Source organism: Rutilus rutilus (genome assembly GCF_951802725.1).
Source record: "Rutilus rutilus genome assembly, chromosome: 17".
Lineage (NCBI taxonomy): Eukaryota > Metazoa > Chordata > Actinopteri > Cypriniformes > Leuciscidae > Rutilus > Rutilus rutilus.
Window position 1 is genome coordinate 10887560 of NC_140230.1, and position 14002 is coordinate 10901561.

A 14002-nucleotide genomic window follows, 5' to 3' on the forward strand; every position below is an offset into this window, starting at 1 on the left:
GTGGTTAGTAGACACGTAATCATGTTTTTTTGTTGTTGTTTTTTTGGCTTTTCAGGGAAAATGTGCGCCAGTCTGGCAGTTTTCAGTGTTTATTTACATTTATGCAAGAAACATAGTTTTGCTATCTGTCACTGTCGGTGTATCAGCACTAAAGCAGGTGTGTAAAGTGTGAGTCAATGTGTCAGGAGACTAATTGTCAGGAATTTAGACCTAAAGGTGGAGTCAGAGAGCACATCTGTCAATACAAAATATCTCTCACTTTCCCCACTGATGCAATCTCCGTTTACAGTACACTAGAAGTTGCCTCAGCTCATTTACGAGCTGTAAAAGGCAGTATTGTGCACTTTGTAACATTTTTCCCTCTTCTGCCCATTTTAGTCACGGTTTCCCGCACAAAACCAAAAATTTTGTTCACCCTCTCTCTGACCTTTAAAATTAAACAAGCTGTGTTTTTTTTTATAGTGCACTTAAGATTTCAATATGTAACTGACCACTATTTTATTTGGCTAACCTTTTTACAAATGAAATGAGTACCTGTGACTTCTGAATACTGTCACTTAATTCTGAATAGGCATTGATGATGTGTAGACTTCAAACATTTCTTTCAGCTACCAAGTGTAGTACACTTAACTCTATCTAAAGGCCCCCTAAAATCAAAAATTAAGTTTTTTAGCTTTTAGTATAAATATGTTAGCCTTAAAGGGGTCATCGAATGCCCATTTTCCACAAGTTGGTATGATTCTTTAGGGTCTTCATGTAAAGTTTGTAACATACTTTGGTTAAAATTCCTCAATGGTTGTGTAAAACAACACCCTTTTTACCTCCTCAAAAACAGCTCTGTTCACAGCGACCCGTTTTGGTGCATGTCTTTTTAAATGATAATGAGCAACTGCTCACCCCACCCCTCTCTTCCATGGGGTGTGTTGCCACAAGACACGTAAAGTGTTGCCTTGGTGGACAGTATGCAAATGGTTGAGGGCGGAAATATGCTGATACGGGACAGTCCGTCATTGGTTGTGGGCGGAGGATGAAAATCCAAACGGCTTGATTATTGAGAGTGTTTAGGCTTTTTGAGGAAAAAAAATAAAGGAGTGAATTGATTTTTTTTCATTATATGGTGGTTGTCCACACACTGCAAAGACACATTTATATGCAAACACCATATAATAGTGAATTTTGCATCCGATGACCCCTTTAAGGTTATGAATAAGCTGGTTTATTCCAAAACAATGACAAAATTCGCATTTAGGAGATATAAGCATTCAAAACGTACAGTTTCTCACTTCCGCTAAAATGGATCACAGATTTTTACCACCGCAGAATTCAGTTTCTCATCACATCTTCTGTCCAATCAAATGCTCTCTAGAATCTAAAGCTCTGCCCCCTATGCTATAAATACCACCTGGCCAAAGCGACCGTTGACACGTCACAGAGCAATATGGGTTGGAGATGTGTGTGTTCGGTTGCTCAAGCCCTCGAGTTTTATTCCGTTTTCCAACTGCACGTTGGTTAAGAATGAAATGGCTAGAATTTATTCACACTAATATTGAATCCAATGTATCATCAGCGCTCAGATTCGCTTCTATGGTCCTGTCAAATATGACTTGCAGTCTGTGAGGTAAACTAAACGCTATTGATTATTTGAAAAGGGGGAGGAGCAATTCAGTATGTCCCGCCTTAGCTTCCTGTTTCAGTGGGAATGACGTCAATGCATCATACAAAGCTGTGCTACAAGGCACTTCAGTGGGCCTTTAACAGACTTTATCACGTTACAAATCCATTCTACAGAACCCTGAAGTCTGCAGATTCTGTCTGGGCCTGGTCAAGTGTTAAAGGGGTCATATTATGTCCTTTTTTATATCTTGATTTTATTTTTGGGATCTACAAGAATAGGTTTTCATGCTTGGATGTAAAAAAAAAAAACATTTTACATTATTGCAGCACCTCTCTTCCCAGTCTTTCAGTAACACTCTTTAACGTTCCTGTCTCTATGAAGACCCTCCTTCCAAAAAGTGCAGTATGATCTGATTGGCCGACTAAACTTAATTTAAAAAAATAAAAAAATAAATAAAATTTGGACTGTGGAGAAAATTAGACTATGATCGAAAATCTTGCATGCCCCTTTTAAATCCTTTGTTTATGTGTGTTTCAGGTACTGGGCTGGATCCGTAATGGGGAGTCGATGCTCAATGCCGGTCTCATCACAGCCAGTTCCCTGCAGGAGGCAGAACAGTTACAGCGGGAACATGAGCAGTTTCAGCATGCTATTGAGGTACCAAAAAACTACATGTACACACTGTTTTTTGTTATGTTATGTTATGTTATGTTATGTTATGTTATGTTATGTTATGTTATGTTATGTTATGTTATGTTATGTTATGTTATGTTATGTTGTGTTGTGTTGTGTTACGTTGTTTTATGTTATGTTGTTTTATGGTATGTTACGTTTTATGTTATGTTGTTTTTATTTGTTTTGGTTTTTGTTTTGTTTGATGTTTTTTTGTTTCATTTTGATGTTTTCTTTTGTTTTGCTTTTTTGTCTTTTGTCTTGTTTTGTTTTGCTGTCACTTATGTGTGTCTTGCACTAAAAATAATTGTCATTTTCTGTCAATTTTGGTCATTTTTGCTTTCTCTTATTTTCACTTTCACTTTTCCTTCTCCGCAGAAAACCCATCAGAGTGCTCTGCAGGTGCAGCAGAAGGCAGAGGCTCTGCTACAGGCCAATCACTACGACATGGACATGATCCGTGACTGCGCGGAGAAGGTGGCGTCTCACTGGCAGCAGCTCATGCTGAAGATGGAAGACCGCCTCAAACTGGTCAATGCCTCAGTGGCTTTCTACAAGACATCAGAGCAGGTCAGTGAGCTTGTCTTGATAGCGATCCTGTGATGGTTTGACCTCAGTCTCTTATTTATTTTAGCGCTAATGTCTATAATATGTGACCATGGACCACAAAACCAGTCACAAGTCGCACGGGTATATTTGTGGCAATAGCCAACAATACATTGTATGGGTCAAAATTATGGATTTTTCTTTTATGCCAAAAATCATTAGGATATTAAGTAAAGATCATGTTCCATGAAGATATTTAGTAAATTTCCTACCGTAAATATATAAAAATATATATTTTTCTGAGTGGATGCAGCAAAATCGCGAACACAAATGAACAACTTTAAAGGCGATTTTCTCAATGTTTCGATTTTTTTGCACCCTCAGATTCCAGATTTTCAAATACTTGTATCTCGGCCAAATATTGTCTTATCCTAACAAACCATACATCAATGGAAAGCTTATTTATTCAGCTTTCAGATGATGCATACATCTCAATTTCATAAAAATTGACCCTCGTTTTTGTGGTTTTGTGGTATGTTAAATATGTTAAAAATGTTGTTTGTTTAATGTTTTTTTTCTAAGTTAACTCAACATTGTGGACATTTAAAAAAACAACAACAACATATTCATAGAATTTAGTTAAATCCTTCTTGTAGTGAAGTAATGTAAATCATGTAAATTACATACAATGTTAAATTGTGAAATACTTTCATAATTATGCAATCAAAATCTAATAAAGACATACTGTGTTATAATTAAGACGTTTCATTTGAATTTATAAATTTAAAATGTATAATTATGATATAAATCAAAATTATGTTATAATATAAGATAAAAAGTAAAAATTATGACAAAGTTTGTTTTTATCTCATAATTATGATTTAGTAATGTATAATTTCCACTTTTTATCTCATAATGTTTGCTTATGTCATAATCATGATTATTTTTTTCTTATGTGGCGGAAATGTGAATTTGCATTGAAATATCCGAATAATACTGTCTATTTTTACCTACATGTGTGTGTTCTACAGGTGTGTAGTGTGCTGGAAAGTTTGGAGCAAGAATACAAACGAGAGGAAGACTGGTGTGGAGGGACTGATAAACTGGGACCAAACTCGGAGTCTGATCACGTGACTCCCATGATCAGTAAACACCTGGAGCAGAAAGAGGCCTTTCTCAAGGTACCGAGCCCATACACACATGCACTCAGGTTCTCAGCTAACGTTCTGATTAAAAATTTTCATGCGAATTTACTCATAACTGACTATTTTTTTTCTCTCTCTGAAGGCATGCACACTAGCCAGACGCAACGCTGATGTCTTCCTCAAGTACTTGCACAGAAACAGCGTGAACATGCCAGGAATGCTCGCACATGTCAAAGCCCCTGAACAACAAGTCAAGAGTAAGACTACATCCTCATTTTGTGATTGGTTTAAAGGGTCAAATGTTAAGCCACAATTAGGACTGAAGTGAACCATTATTTGCTTTTTGATTAGCATGATTTATTGTCATGAATCCAGGGTTCAGGTATGTTCTGTGTTTCTGATTCTGTCCTTGTGTCCTACAGACATCCTAAATGAGTTGCTGCAGCGGGAGAACCGGGTTCTGCACTTCTGGACCATGAGGAAGAGGAGGCTTGACCAGTGTCAGCAGTATGTGGTGTTTGAACGCAGCACCAAACAGGTCAGTACCAGTCTAATCTAGAAGAGTCTGTCTTTTAGCTCAGCATATGTCTGGTCCAAACTGTGGTCAAGTACCACAACACCCACCAACTCAGACAGAGAGGGCCGGATTGTGAGGAGGTGCATCTAATGCCGGGCTCAGACCAAACGACATTTCAGATTATGTGATTTTGACAATTCTTGTGTCGTGGACAAGACTACACGTTGCCTTCAACCAATCACCGCGTGCTGTCTTTAACAATGTGCCTGATGTCATTGAGAAGTAGAACTAGTGACTGACTTCCAGAAATAAGAGCGTAAACAAACAATGGCTACCGATGCGGCGTGTTTTCTACTGGCTGTCTTGTCACCAGTAAAGCTCAAAAATAGAAAGAAAACCTGACAGTGGATACGTTCCTGGAATGCATGGAGAGGACTGTATAATCCTCCAAGGAGAACTTTAGGTAATATATCCATGAATCTTGCCTCCATTGCATAGTAGCACCAATACCATTGTTTCTCTCTTTGGTTTCGCCATGTTTGAAGCTGTATATGGAAGTGCTTCTGTGCTTCTATTGGTCAATGTCACAAATGTGATGGAACTCGTCGTGGAGGACAAAAAAAAAAAAAAAAAACCACTTGTTCTTTTTTCTGTTGTAGTAAGGTACTATGTCTGTTGTTATGTCCTGAAATGTCGGAGTCAGTTGTCATCCACTATCACACACACTATACGAGATAAAACGATCGATTGTTGCGTCCTGATGTCCACTACACTCTACGTCAAACGGATTGTGCCAAAATCGGCTGATATCGTGTAGTCTAAACCCGGCATGAGTTTGAAGACAGTGTGTGCCTGTCAATGTCACAACGCTCTCTTGCTTGTACAGATATAAAGAAAAATAAAGTGAAAAATGCAATTTCAGAATTTCTGTATAAGTATTGCTTTACAGAAAATAAAGAAGAACAAAGGAAAAGGAAAAGAAAGATTTCCTTACAAAGGCTTATGCTAACCATTAATTTGGGCAACTAATCAAAATGAAGGTCTATTAATAGTAAGGTACTGTTGTCATGCCGTCCCAAAACCAGGGGAAAAGGAAAAAGGAATAGTTTACAGGATATTGCTATTTACTGTATTATTATAAAAAAATATATAGTTTTATCAAAATTTTGACTTAGTATCTCATTATTTCGACTTTATCTCATGACTTATGTCGTAACATCGACTTATGTCAATTATGTCCATTTTGACTTTTAATCAAATTTTTTATATATATATATTGTTGTTATCATTTTTAGTAGTAGTTATTAGTGTTCCCTTTTCAAAAGCTAAATTACAATTGCAATATTTTACAATATATATTTGACAATCCTAGTCCATAAAAGTGACAGACAATGATCATTTGTAGCATAACCTCTGCTTGGGCAGGTACTTAAACACAGATTTCTTCAAGAAAAAAATATATAAACTCATACATACAGTATATGCATAGATGTAATCCACCCACATATCATTTATAGTGTTGCATTTAAGTTCTTCTGAAAGTAAAATGGTCTGACATACTGGGAAAGTATGGTGATAGACACCAAGGTCATGGGTTCAATTCCCAGGAACCAGGCATTATTATGTTTATTTTTAATGCACCATATGTCGTGTTAGTGTCTGCAACATGCTTACATGTATTTTTTCAAATAAATATCTCAAACCCGTGCACCCTGACTTCAGAATCTTGCACAAATTCAGCCAAACAAAGTAGAGCTTGTAATTCTGAAAAGCTTTTATGCATCATAAATGTAATCTGAAGCTGATACTAGCATTAATCTGAAGCTGACACTAGCATTCCACAAACATAAATTCATTCTCAAGAAATTCAGTTCAACCCTACCGTCTATTCGGGATCAAATTATTTTATACGGAATTGACTAGAAGCTGCCGCAGACCACAACAAGTATTTCTGGAGTCTCAAATAACAGAAGCACGTCAGGTCAAGTGTTCAGTGGTTTGCGTGACTGACTGCTATATAAACTTGACAGTAGTCAACTGTCATGTATCACAACCTTTAAAAACTTTCTCTCTAGAAAATAACTAAAATGGTATCAAGTTGCATAATTACAGTGTAGGGTTTCTGGAAGTCTGTGGTACTGGATGGAGTTTCTCTCTTTTAAGAAAGAGATTCGTTTCACATTTAAGCGTTTAGGAAGGACTTTAGTTTGACCACACAGTTTTCTGCTGTAGTAGTCATTGTTCTATGAATATTAGTATTACTTTGAGGTTGCACACAATGCAACCCAAACAATCAAACCTATTCTGAAATTAGTTACTTTAAAAAATATGTGTTTCAAAATGAGCAAGAGCACTTTTAAAGATCTCACTCCCTCTTGTGGACAAATGGGAGTATAACATACACACATGCACGGGTCTATACACTGGTTTATTTAGATATACGTGTCCGCCCGGACTTCCCTTCGACATCTATTGTTAATAAAAGCTAATTATAAGTTATATGAACTAAACCTAACCCTGAAATACAACGTGAAGACAACTTGTTTTCTCCCTTTACTGGTATTCTTTTGAAGCCATTTTCAAAAACTGCTCCCACAAGGTTAGAAAAACACTGTTGCACAAACACACATGCACATATTCACATCTTGTTTGACTTGTCATTTTGACTCTTTCTGTAGGCTTTGGAGTGGATTCATGATACAGGAGAGTTTTACCTATCCACACACACCTCTACAGGCTCCACTATACACCACACACAGGAACTGCTGAAAGAACATGAGGAATTCCAGATTACAGCCAAGGTATGTCTCAAATATTTAAGATAAGATGGTGTATAAGGGCAGTTAGCTTTCCTATTGTTGGGATCGTTGTGGTTTGCTATTGGTCGATCTCATGCAAGTGACAGGTCGTCCCGCACTCGTGCAAGTAAACGTCATCAGAGAAGGGAAGAGATGTCGCTGCCAGAGGGAGGGGAAGCTATTTTGATTAAAGATTAAGAGGGTAATGGACAAATCATTATAATAAATATTGCAATATTACATAAAAAAATAATAATAATTTGTCCATTTTTATTTCATGGTGGCTTTAAATCAAACTAAAAAACTCTAGATAATACAGGTGAGTAAAAGATGACAACATTTTCATTTTGGGTGAACTATTCCTACAACTTCATCCAAAGTTCATCCTACAACTGTGATTCTTAGCATGTTACAGGTTTATCAACCCACAATACACCTCCCATGTTTACACTCTGATTGGGGGCATTTAATTTAATATTCAACAAAATTATTGATCTGCCTGCATTGACAACATTATATGAGAACTGAACTGAGTTGAACGATGACATCACGGTTTTCTCCAGAGCGGCTATATATATATATATATATATATATATATATATATATATATATATATATATATATATATGAAGAGTTCAGATGCAAAAGCCTCTAAGTGCCATCTGAAATTTTCTTCTAGAATGATCATTTTCATCAAGCTCGTACATTTAAGTTCAGTAATTTCAGTTAAATAGCAATGAAAATTACCTATTAATTGTCATTTAAGTGAAATTACTGAACTTAAATATACGAGCTTGATAAAAATGATCATTCTAGAAAAAAATTTCAGATGGCACTTAGAGGCTTTTGCATCTGAACTCTTCATATATATATATATATATATATATATGTATGTATATATATATATATATACATGAACTAAATGAATAACTTTTTACAACAAAAATGAAACATCACTGAACTTACTTAAGCTGGACTGTGACGCTATTTTGGAAAGAAACTTTGTTGCATTATTTTCCTATTATCTCTGTAAAGCTGCTTTGAAACAATCTGTATTGTAAAAAGCGCTATATAAATAAAGGTGACTTGACTTGAGCTGTGGAATCACTGCAGGTCTCTCTCTCTCTCTCTCTCTCTCTCTCTCTCTCTCTCTCTCTCTTCAGCAAACCAAAGAGCGGGTAAAGTTGTTGATCCAGCTGGCTGATGGTTTTTGTGAGAAAGGCCACGCCCATGCGAGCGAGATTCAGAAATGGGTCGCCTCGGTGGACAAACGCTACCGTGACTTTTCCCTTCGCATGGACAAGTACCGTTCCTGCCTGGAGAAAGCTCTCGGCCTGTCCACTGACTCCAACAAAGCGGTGAGAGGGCTGTGAGTGTGTTGATGTGGCCTGCATGGCTGGAGTGTGGATGAACAATATCTTTGCTGTAAGAGTCATTAACCATGTTAATCTATGAAAGAATGGTGATTTCTGACCATTAAAAGATTTCTTTCGGGGTTTCAGAGTAAAGATCTGCAGTTGGACATCATCCCAGCCAGTGCTCCTGGTGCAGAGGTCAAACTCAGAGACGTCAACCATGAACTCAATGAAGAGAAACGCAAATCAGCCCGGAGAAAAGAGTACGTCTTTTAAACCTGATTAAATGATAACAAGCCAATGGCAGGAAGTGCTAAAAGAGAACGCTTCATTTGAAGAAAGTCCAACTTTAGTTATTTTGTTTTGTGAGGAAACACCCTTGAATATTCATACTAAAATAAACAACTAAATGTTTTCATTTTTGAGGGTTTTATACCAGATTGAAACCCCTCCCAGATGCATTGTGCTTTCAAACAAACGTTGACAATAGGTCTCTGTTGCATTGCCCTCTTTCAGGTTTATAATGGCGGAGCTCATTCAGACCGAGAAGACGTATGTGAGAGACCTGCGGGAGTGTATGGATGTAAGTTTTTTTGTCACGATCTGCTCCTTACGGACTGACATTTCGAGGGTGTGGTACACCAATGTCCACTTTGGACAGATCACAAAAGCCATGTGCTATAAATGTATTCACTGCAGTTCAGCCCAAAAACAATCCAGTTTCTCCAAGAATAGCTACTGTTTGATCTCATAAAAAGATTGAGTGTCATTAAAACACTGACCATGTTTATATGCATCATTTTTAATCCAAATGGGAATATTCATGCGCTTTGGAATAGACATGTAATCATATTCCTGAAAATAATACATGTGCATTGTTTTTCCTCTATTATTTTCTGGGAAAGACCGTCAGTGATTAATTTGTTATGATGCATTTTAGTAATTGTGCACAGTAATTTAATCAGCTCATTTATTCTCATTCACGGCTAGGACAGCAACATGCAAAAGCAAAAACTGAAGTTCATCTTCAAGGGTGCTTTAACCCATCTGTATATTGATTTATGTATATTGTATGTTCCTTTAATTTCTTCTTGTTCTATTGTAGCACCCAGAATTACTTTTATTACGTTAATATTCAGTTACTGTGTAAGTTTTGGATAATATTGTGTTTATGACCCAGAATTCTGATTAATACAGGTATATGTCACAAGACTTGACAAACAGTCATTTTAAAGGGTTAGTTCACCCAAAAAAAAAAAAGATTTTGACATTAATTACTCACCCTCATGTTGTCTGAGAGCTGTCTCATCATCTGAGAGTTTTCTGTCCCTCCATTGACAGCCTATGCAACTACAGCTTTCAAACCCTAGAAAGACAAAGACATCATAAAAGTAATCCATGTGACTCCAGTGGTTTAACCTTAATTTTATGAAGCAACATGTGCATTCACGAGAACGCTTTCATGAAAGCTCCATGACGCATGCGTGAACAAAGCACTCGTGTCACTTCATAAAACTGAGGTTAAACTACTTGGGTCACATGGATTACTTTAATGATGTCTTTACTACCTTTCTGGTGCTTAAAAGTGGCAGTTGCTTAGGCAGTCAATGAAGCTCTCAGATTTCATTAAAAAGATTAATTTGTGTTCCGGAGGTTTAGAACGACATGAGGGTGAGTAATTAATGACAAAATATTTGGGTGAACTAACCCTTTAAAATAAATTGCAAAACTGTAAAAACATGCTAAAAATTTACAATTTTTAATTTCTTAATAAATGGCCTGCTTTATTTTTGGGGGGGGACACATTATTTTGAAGACAAAAGCACAATCAATGTTGTTTCCATAATAATTTTCATCAAATTAAAGTCAATTTGATGACAATTATTATACTGGGAGAATGTTCTCCACTTCAGAAATTACTTTTATTTTCTGTTGACATAATTAAGGCTGTGCAGGTAAAAGATTTTTTTTTTAATTAATATCAGAGCCAACTATTCCTATAAAGAAAAGTCCATATTTCCATATTTTCCATTTCAGAACTATGTAAACTGAATTATGGAAGGTGTCTTTCATTGTTTTGATAGCATTAGTTTATCACATTGTTGGAAAGAATTCTAAATGTGTGTGTGTGTGTGTGTGTGTGTGTGTGTGTGTGTGTGTGTGTGTGTGTGTGTGTGTGTGTGTGTGTGTGTGTGTGTGTGTGTGTGTGTGTGTGTGTGTGTGTGTGTGTGTTTCAGACTTATCTGTGGGAGATGAGCAGTGGTGTGGAAGAGATTCCCCCAGGGATTGTCAACAAAGAGCACATCATCTTTGGCAACATGCAAGACCTATTAGAGTTCCATCACAAGTCAGTGAACCTAATGAACTGCAGTTCTCAGAATTATTGAATTGGGATCTTTCTTTACTTACCATTTCCCTATGCCCTTCTTTGTCCTTTCCTCAGCATTTTCCTTAAAGAATTGGAAAAATATGAGCAGCTTCCAGAGGATGTGGGTCACTGTTTCGTCACATGGGTGAGTGTGTCAAGTGTGCTAGAGATAATCTGATCAAGAAGTGCACTACACTAGTGTAACATTATGTTGACATTAATTCAGATTATTAGAACACATATCTGTGTTGCAATGTATTTTACAGCACATACACTTACAGTTTACATACAAAGAATAATTACTGAGTAATATGCAGTACAGTAAGGTAACTTTTTGGACTTAAAAATTGGTTAAGTTTTAGTGTTCAGGGTTAGTACCTAGTTATTATTCTAAGTACATACTACATACACTACCTTTCAAAAGATTAGGGTCAATAGGTTGCTTTTAAAGAAATTAATACTTTTATTTAAGGATGCATTACATTGTAGTAAACACTTTTTGCTTGATCACCAAATCAGCATATTAGAATGATTTCTGAAGGATCATGTGACACTGAAAGCTGGAGTAATGATGCTGAAAATCAGCTTTGCCCTTTGCCATCACAGGAATAATATATATTAATATATATTAACTGTATTTGCTTAAATAAATGCAAATATTAAATTATTAAATACAAATCTTGCTGATATTTAAACTCACTTAGTACTGTAAAACAAAGTGCTAACCATATCTGTAACTGTTAAAAGCAGTTCATGGACTATTGTAACTGTAACTGATTGTAACTGATTCCCTTATTGGTACCGTGGTACAGTACGGGAAAAGAACAGGTTCTAATCAATATAAGCAGTTATTGATCACATTTTTTAAACTATCACAGCTAATTGTTTCTCACAAATATTGATTTCACTAATTTCTTGAAGTGTCTCTTGAATCAGCATTTATTTAAAACGTTCTGATAATAGTTATCATTTTAAAAGAGACTCCACTTATTATAAATGGAAAAAAATGTGAACATATTTGAGTTCAAAATGTTTTAAAAAATGGTGTTTTATATGTTTAAATGATTAGCTGTTGTTTTTTTGTTGTTTTTTTCAGGCGGATAAGTTTCAGATGTACGTGAATTACTGTAAGAACAAGCCTGACTCCACTCAGCTGATTCTGGAACACGCAGGGGCCTATTTTGATGTGAGTACTAAGCAAAACTAATCATTCAATTCTTTACATAAGCATTATTAAAGGGCATATGATTCTGTGTAAGTATCCCTTTTATACACTTGAATCAAGGAAGTTCGGTTTATTTATTCAGATTATACAACACTTTTTGTGCGTATTTCACAGAGAATGTGGGTGTTTATATGAAGATGTATGTGACATTGTGTATTTGCCGTAGTATTATCGTGTGTCTCCATTAATGTGGATATGTATTTGAGTGTGTGTGTAAGGTTTCTGTGGTCTGTTGAGCAGTTCTGTTGTTGAGCTGGTAGGTGGAGGTCTTAGAGAGAGGGTGTGTGTCCTGTGTGTTGGGGGGGGTAGTGATGCCTCACTGTTAAACTGTTGCCAGGCGATCAGAACAGACGGACTCTTCTTTCACTCTGATGAATGGTTTTAACCTTGAGCTCTGCTTTTGCAAAATTGCTATCAAGAAGCTATATAAGAATAAAAAGGCTAAAGATAAATGGTTTCATCATGATTGTTTTCCAGTAAGCTTTTAGGATGTGTGTGTGAAAGATGTTTGTCGTTTTAATTAAAAGTCTTTTTGTGTTTGTATGTGTGCAGGAAATCCAACAAAGGCACAGGCTGGCCAATTCCATCTCATCATACCTTATTAAACCGGTTCAGAGGATCACCAAGTATCAGCTGCTGCTAAAGGTGTGTTTCTACTATAATTGAAACAATCTCAGCAAAGATGAAATACAGTTTCTACACAAATAAAGTGAAGAAGTTGAGCACAGACTTAAACCAAGCTCTTTATTGTGATGATCCCCAGCAGACACTACTGACTAATGTAACTGACTAAAGTAACTTTGCAAGTACTTGTCAACTTATTCTAACCCTAACCCTACCAGTCTATTAATACTCTACTAAAACTCTAATGAGAGTTAGTAAACATGTAGGTGCAATGTTACTTATAGTCAATAGAATGTGTTAAAGCAGGCACTGTCCTGCAGAGTTTAGCTCCAACCCCAATTAAACACACCTGAACCAGATAATCAAGGTCTTACTAGGCATTCTAGAAACTTCCAGGAAGGTGTGTTGAGGCTGGCTAGAGCTAAACTCTGCTGGACAGTGGCCCTCCAGGACTGAGTTTGGACACCCCTGTGTTAAAGGGACCATCAAAATAAAGCGAAACTAAATTTTCAGCCATACTTTTAACAGATGGAACAAAATAAATTACAAAGTTATAATCATATATTACAATTAATCATGTTTTAATCTTATATTGTTTTTCCTTTACTTCATTAATGTGTTAAATATAGAAGTATACAAGCAAAAACAATGCTTGTCCCAAAACACTGCTTGCAGACAGACATCTGGCTTGCACACACTCAACCCCACAAGACCATGCTAGTGAACCAACTTCACCAGCTCCGTTTTGCTTTAGAACAGCATGACTATGCTGGTCCACCAGCTAGACCAGCAGTATATCAGCACTAACCAGCCTGGGCCAGCATGGAATTCAACATGGTTTTTCAACAGGGTTTACTTATTCAGTAAATATATAAAAAAAAAAGAAAAGAAAGGGATGTTCCACCACATGTTAACAATAATGTCTTATTACAAAATCCACATTAAAGCACAAACTCTTCAATGTTTATCTTCAAATGTACAAGTACAATTGTTATGTTTGTACATAGGAACTATTGACATGCTGTGAGGAAGGTAAAGGAGAAATTAAAGATGGTCTGGAGGTCATGCTCAGTGTGCCCAAAAGAGCGAATGATGCCATGCACCTCAGCATGCTGGATGGTGAGTAACACACACATA

General features: G+C 36.4%; 1 protein-coding gene across 7 annotated transcripts in view; it reads left to right on the plus strand.

The window, feature by feature from the left end:
- Nucleotides 1–14002, plus strand: part of triob (trio Rho guanine nucleotide exchange factor b) — a 163826-nt gene that overhangs the window by 113388 nt on the left and 36436 nt on the right. For all 7 annotated transcript variants that reach the window (XR_014625016.1, XR_014625017.1, XR_014625018.1 and 4 more), the window contains exons 17-30: nt 2153–2272; nt 2666–2857; nt 3865–4014; nt 4121–4235; nt 4401–4516; nt 7174–7296; nt 8457–8651; nt 8796–8911; nt 9165–9231; nt 10886–10995; nt 11092–11161; nt 12113–12202; nt 12794–12886; nt 13873–13984. Coding sequence is in view for 4 of the 7 variants with exons in the window: in XM_084385350.1 (XP_084241476.1) it covers nt 2153–2272; nt 2666–2857; nt 3865–4014; nt 4121–4235; nt 4401–4516; nt 7174–7296; nt 8457–8651; nt 8796–8911; nt 9165–9231; nt 10886–10995; nt 11092–11161; nt 12113–12202; nt 12794–12886; nt 13873–13984 (1669 nt within the window). In the remaining 3 variants the exon portion in view is untranslated. The remainder of the gene's footprint in view (nt 1–2152; nt 2273–2665; nt 2858–3864; nt 4015–4120; nt 4236–4400; nt 4517–7173; nt 7297–8456; nt 8652–8795; nt 8912–9164; nt 9232–10885; nt 10996–11091; nt 11162–12112; nt 12203–12793; nt 12887–13872; nt 13985–14002) is intronic.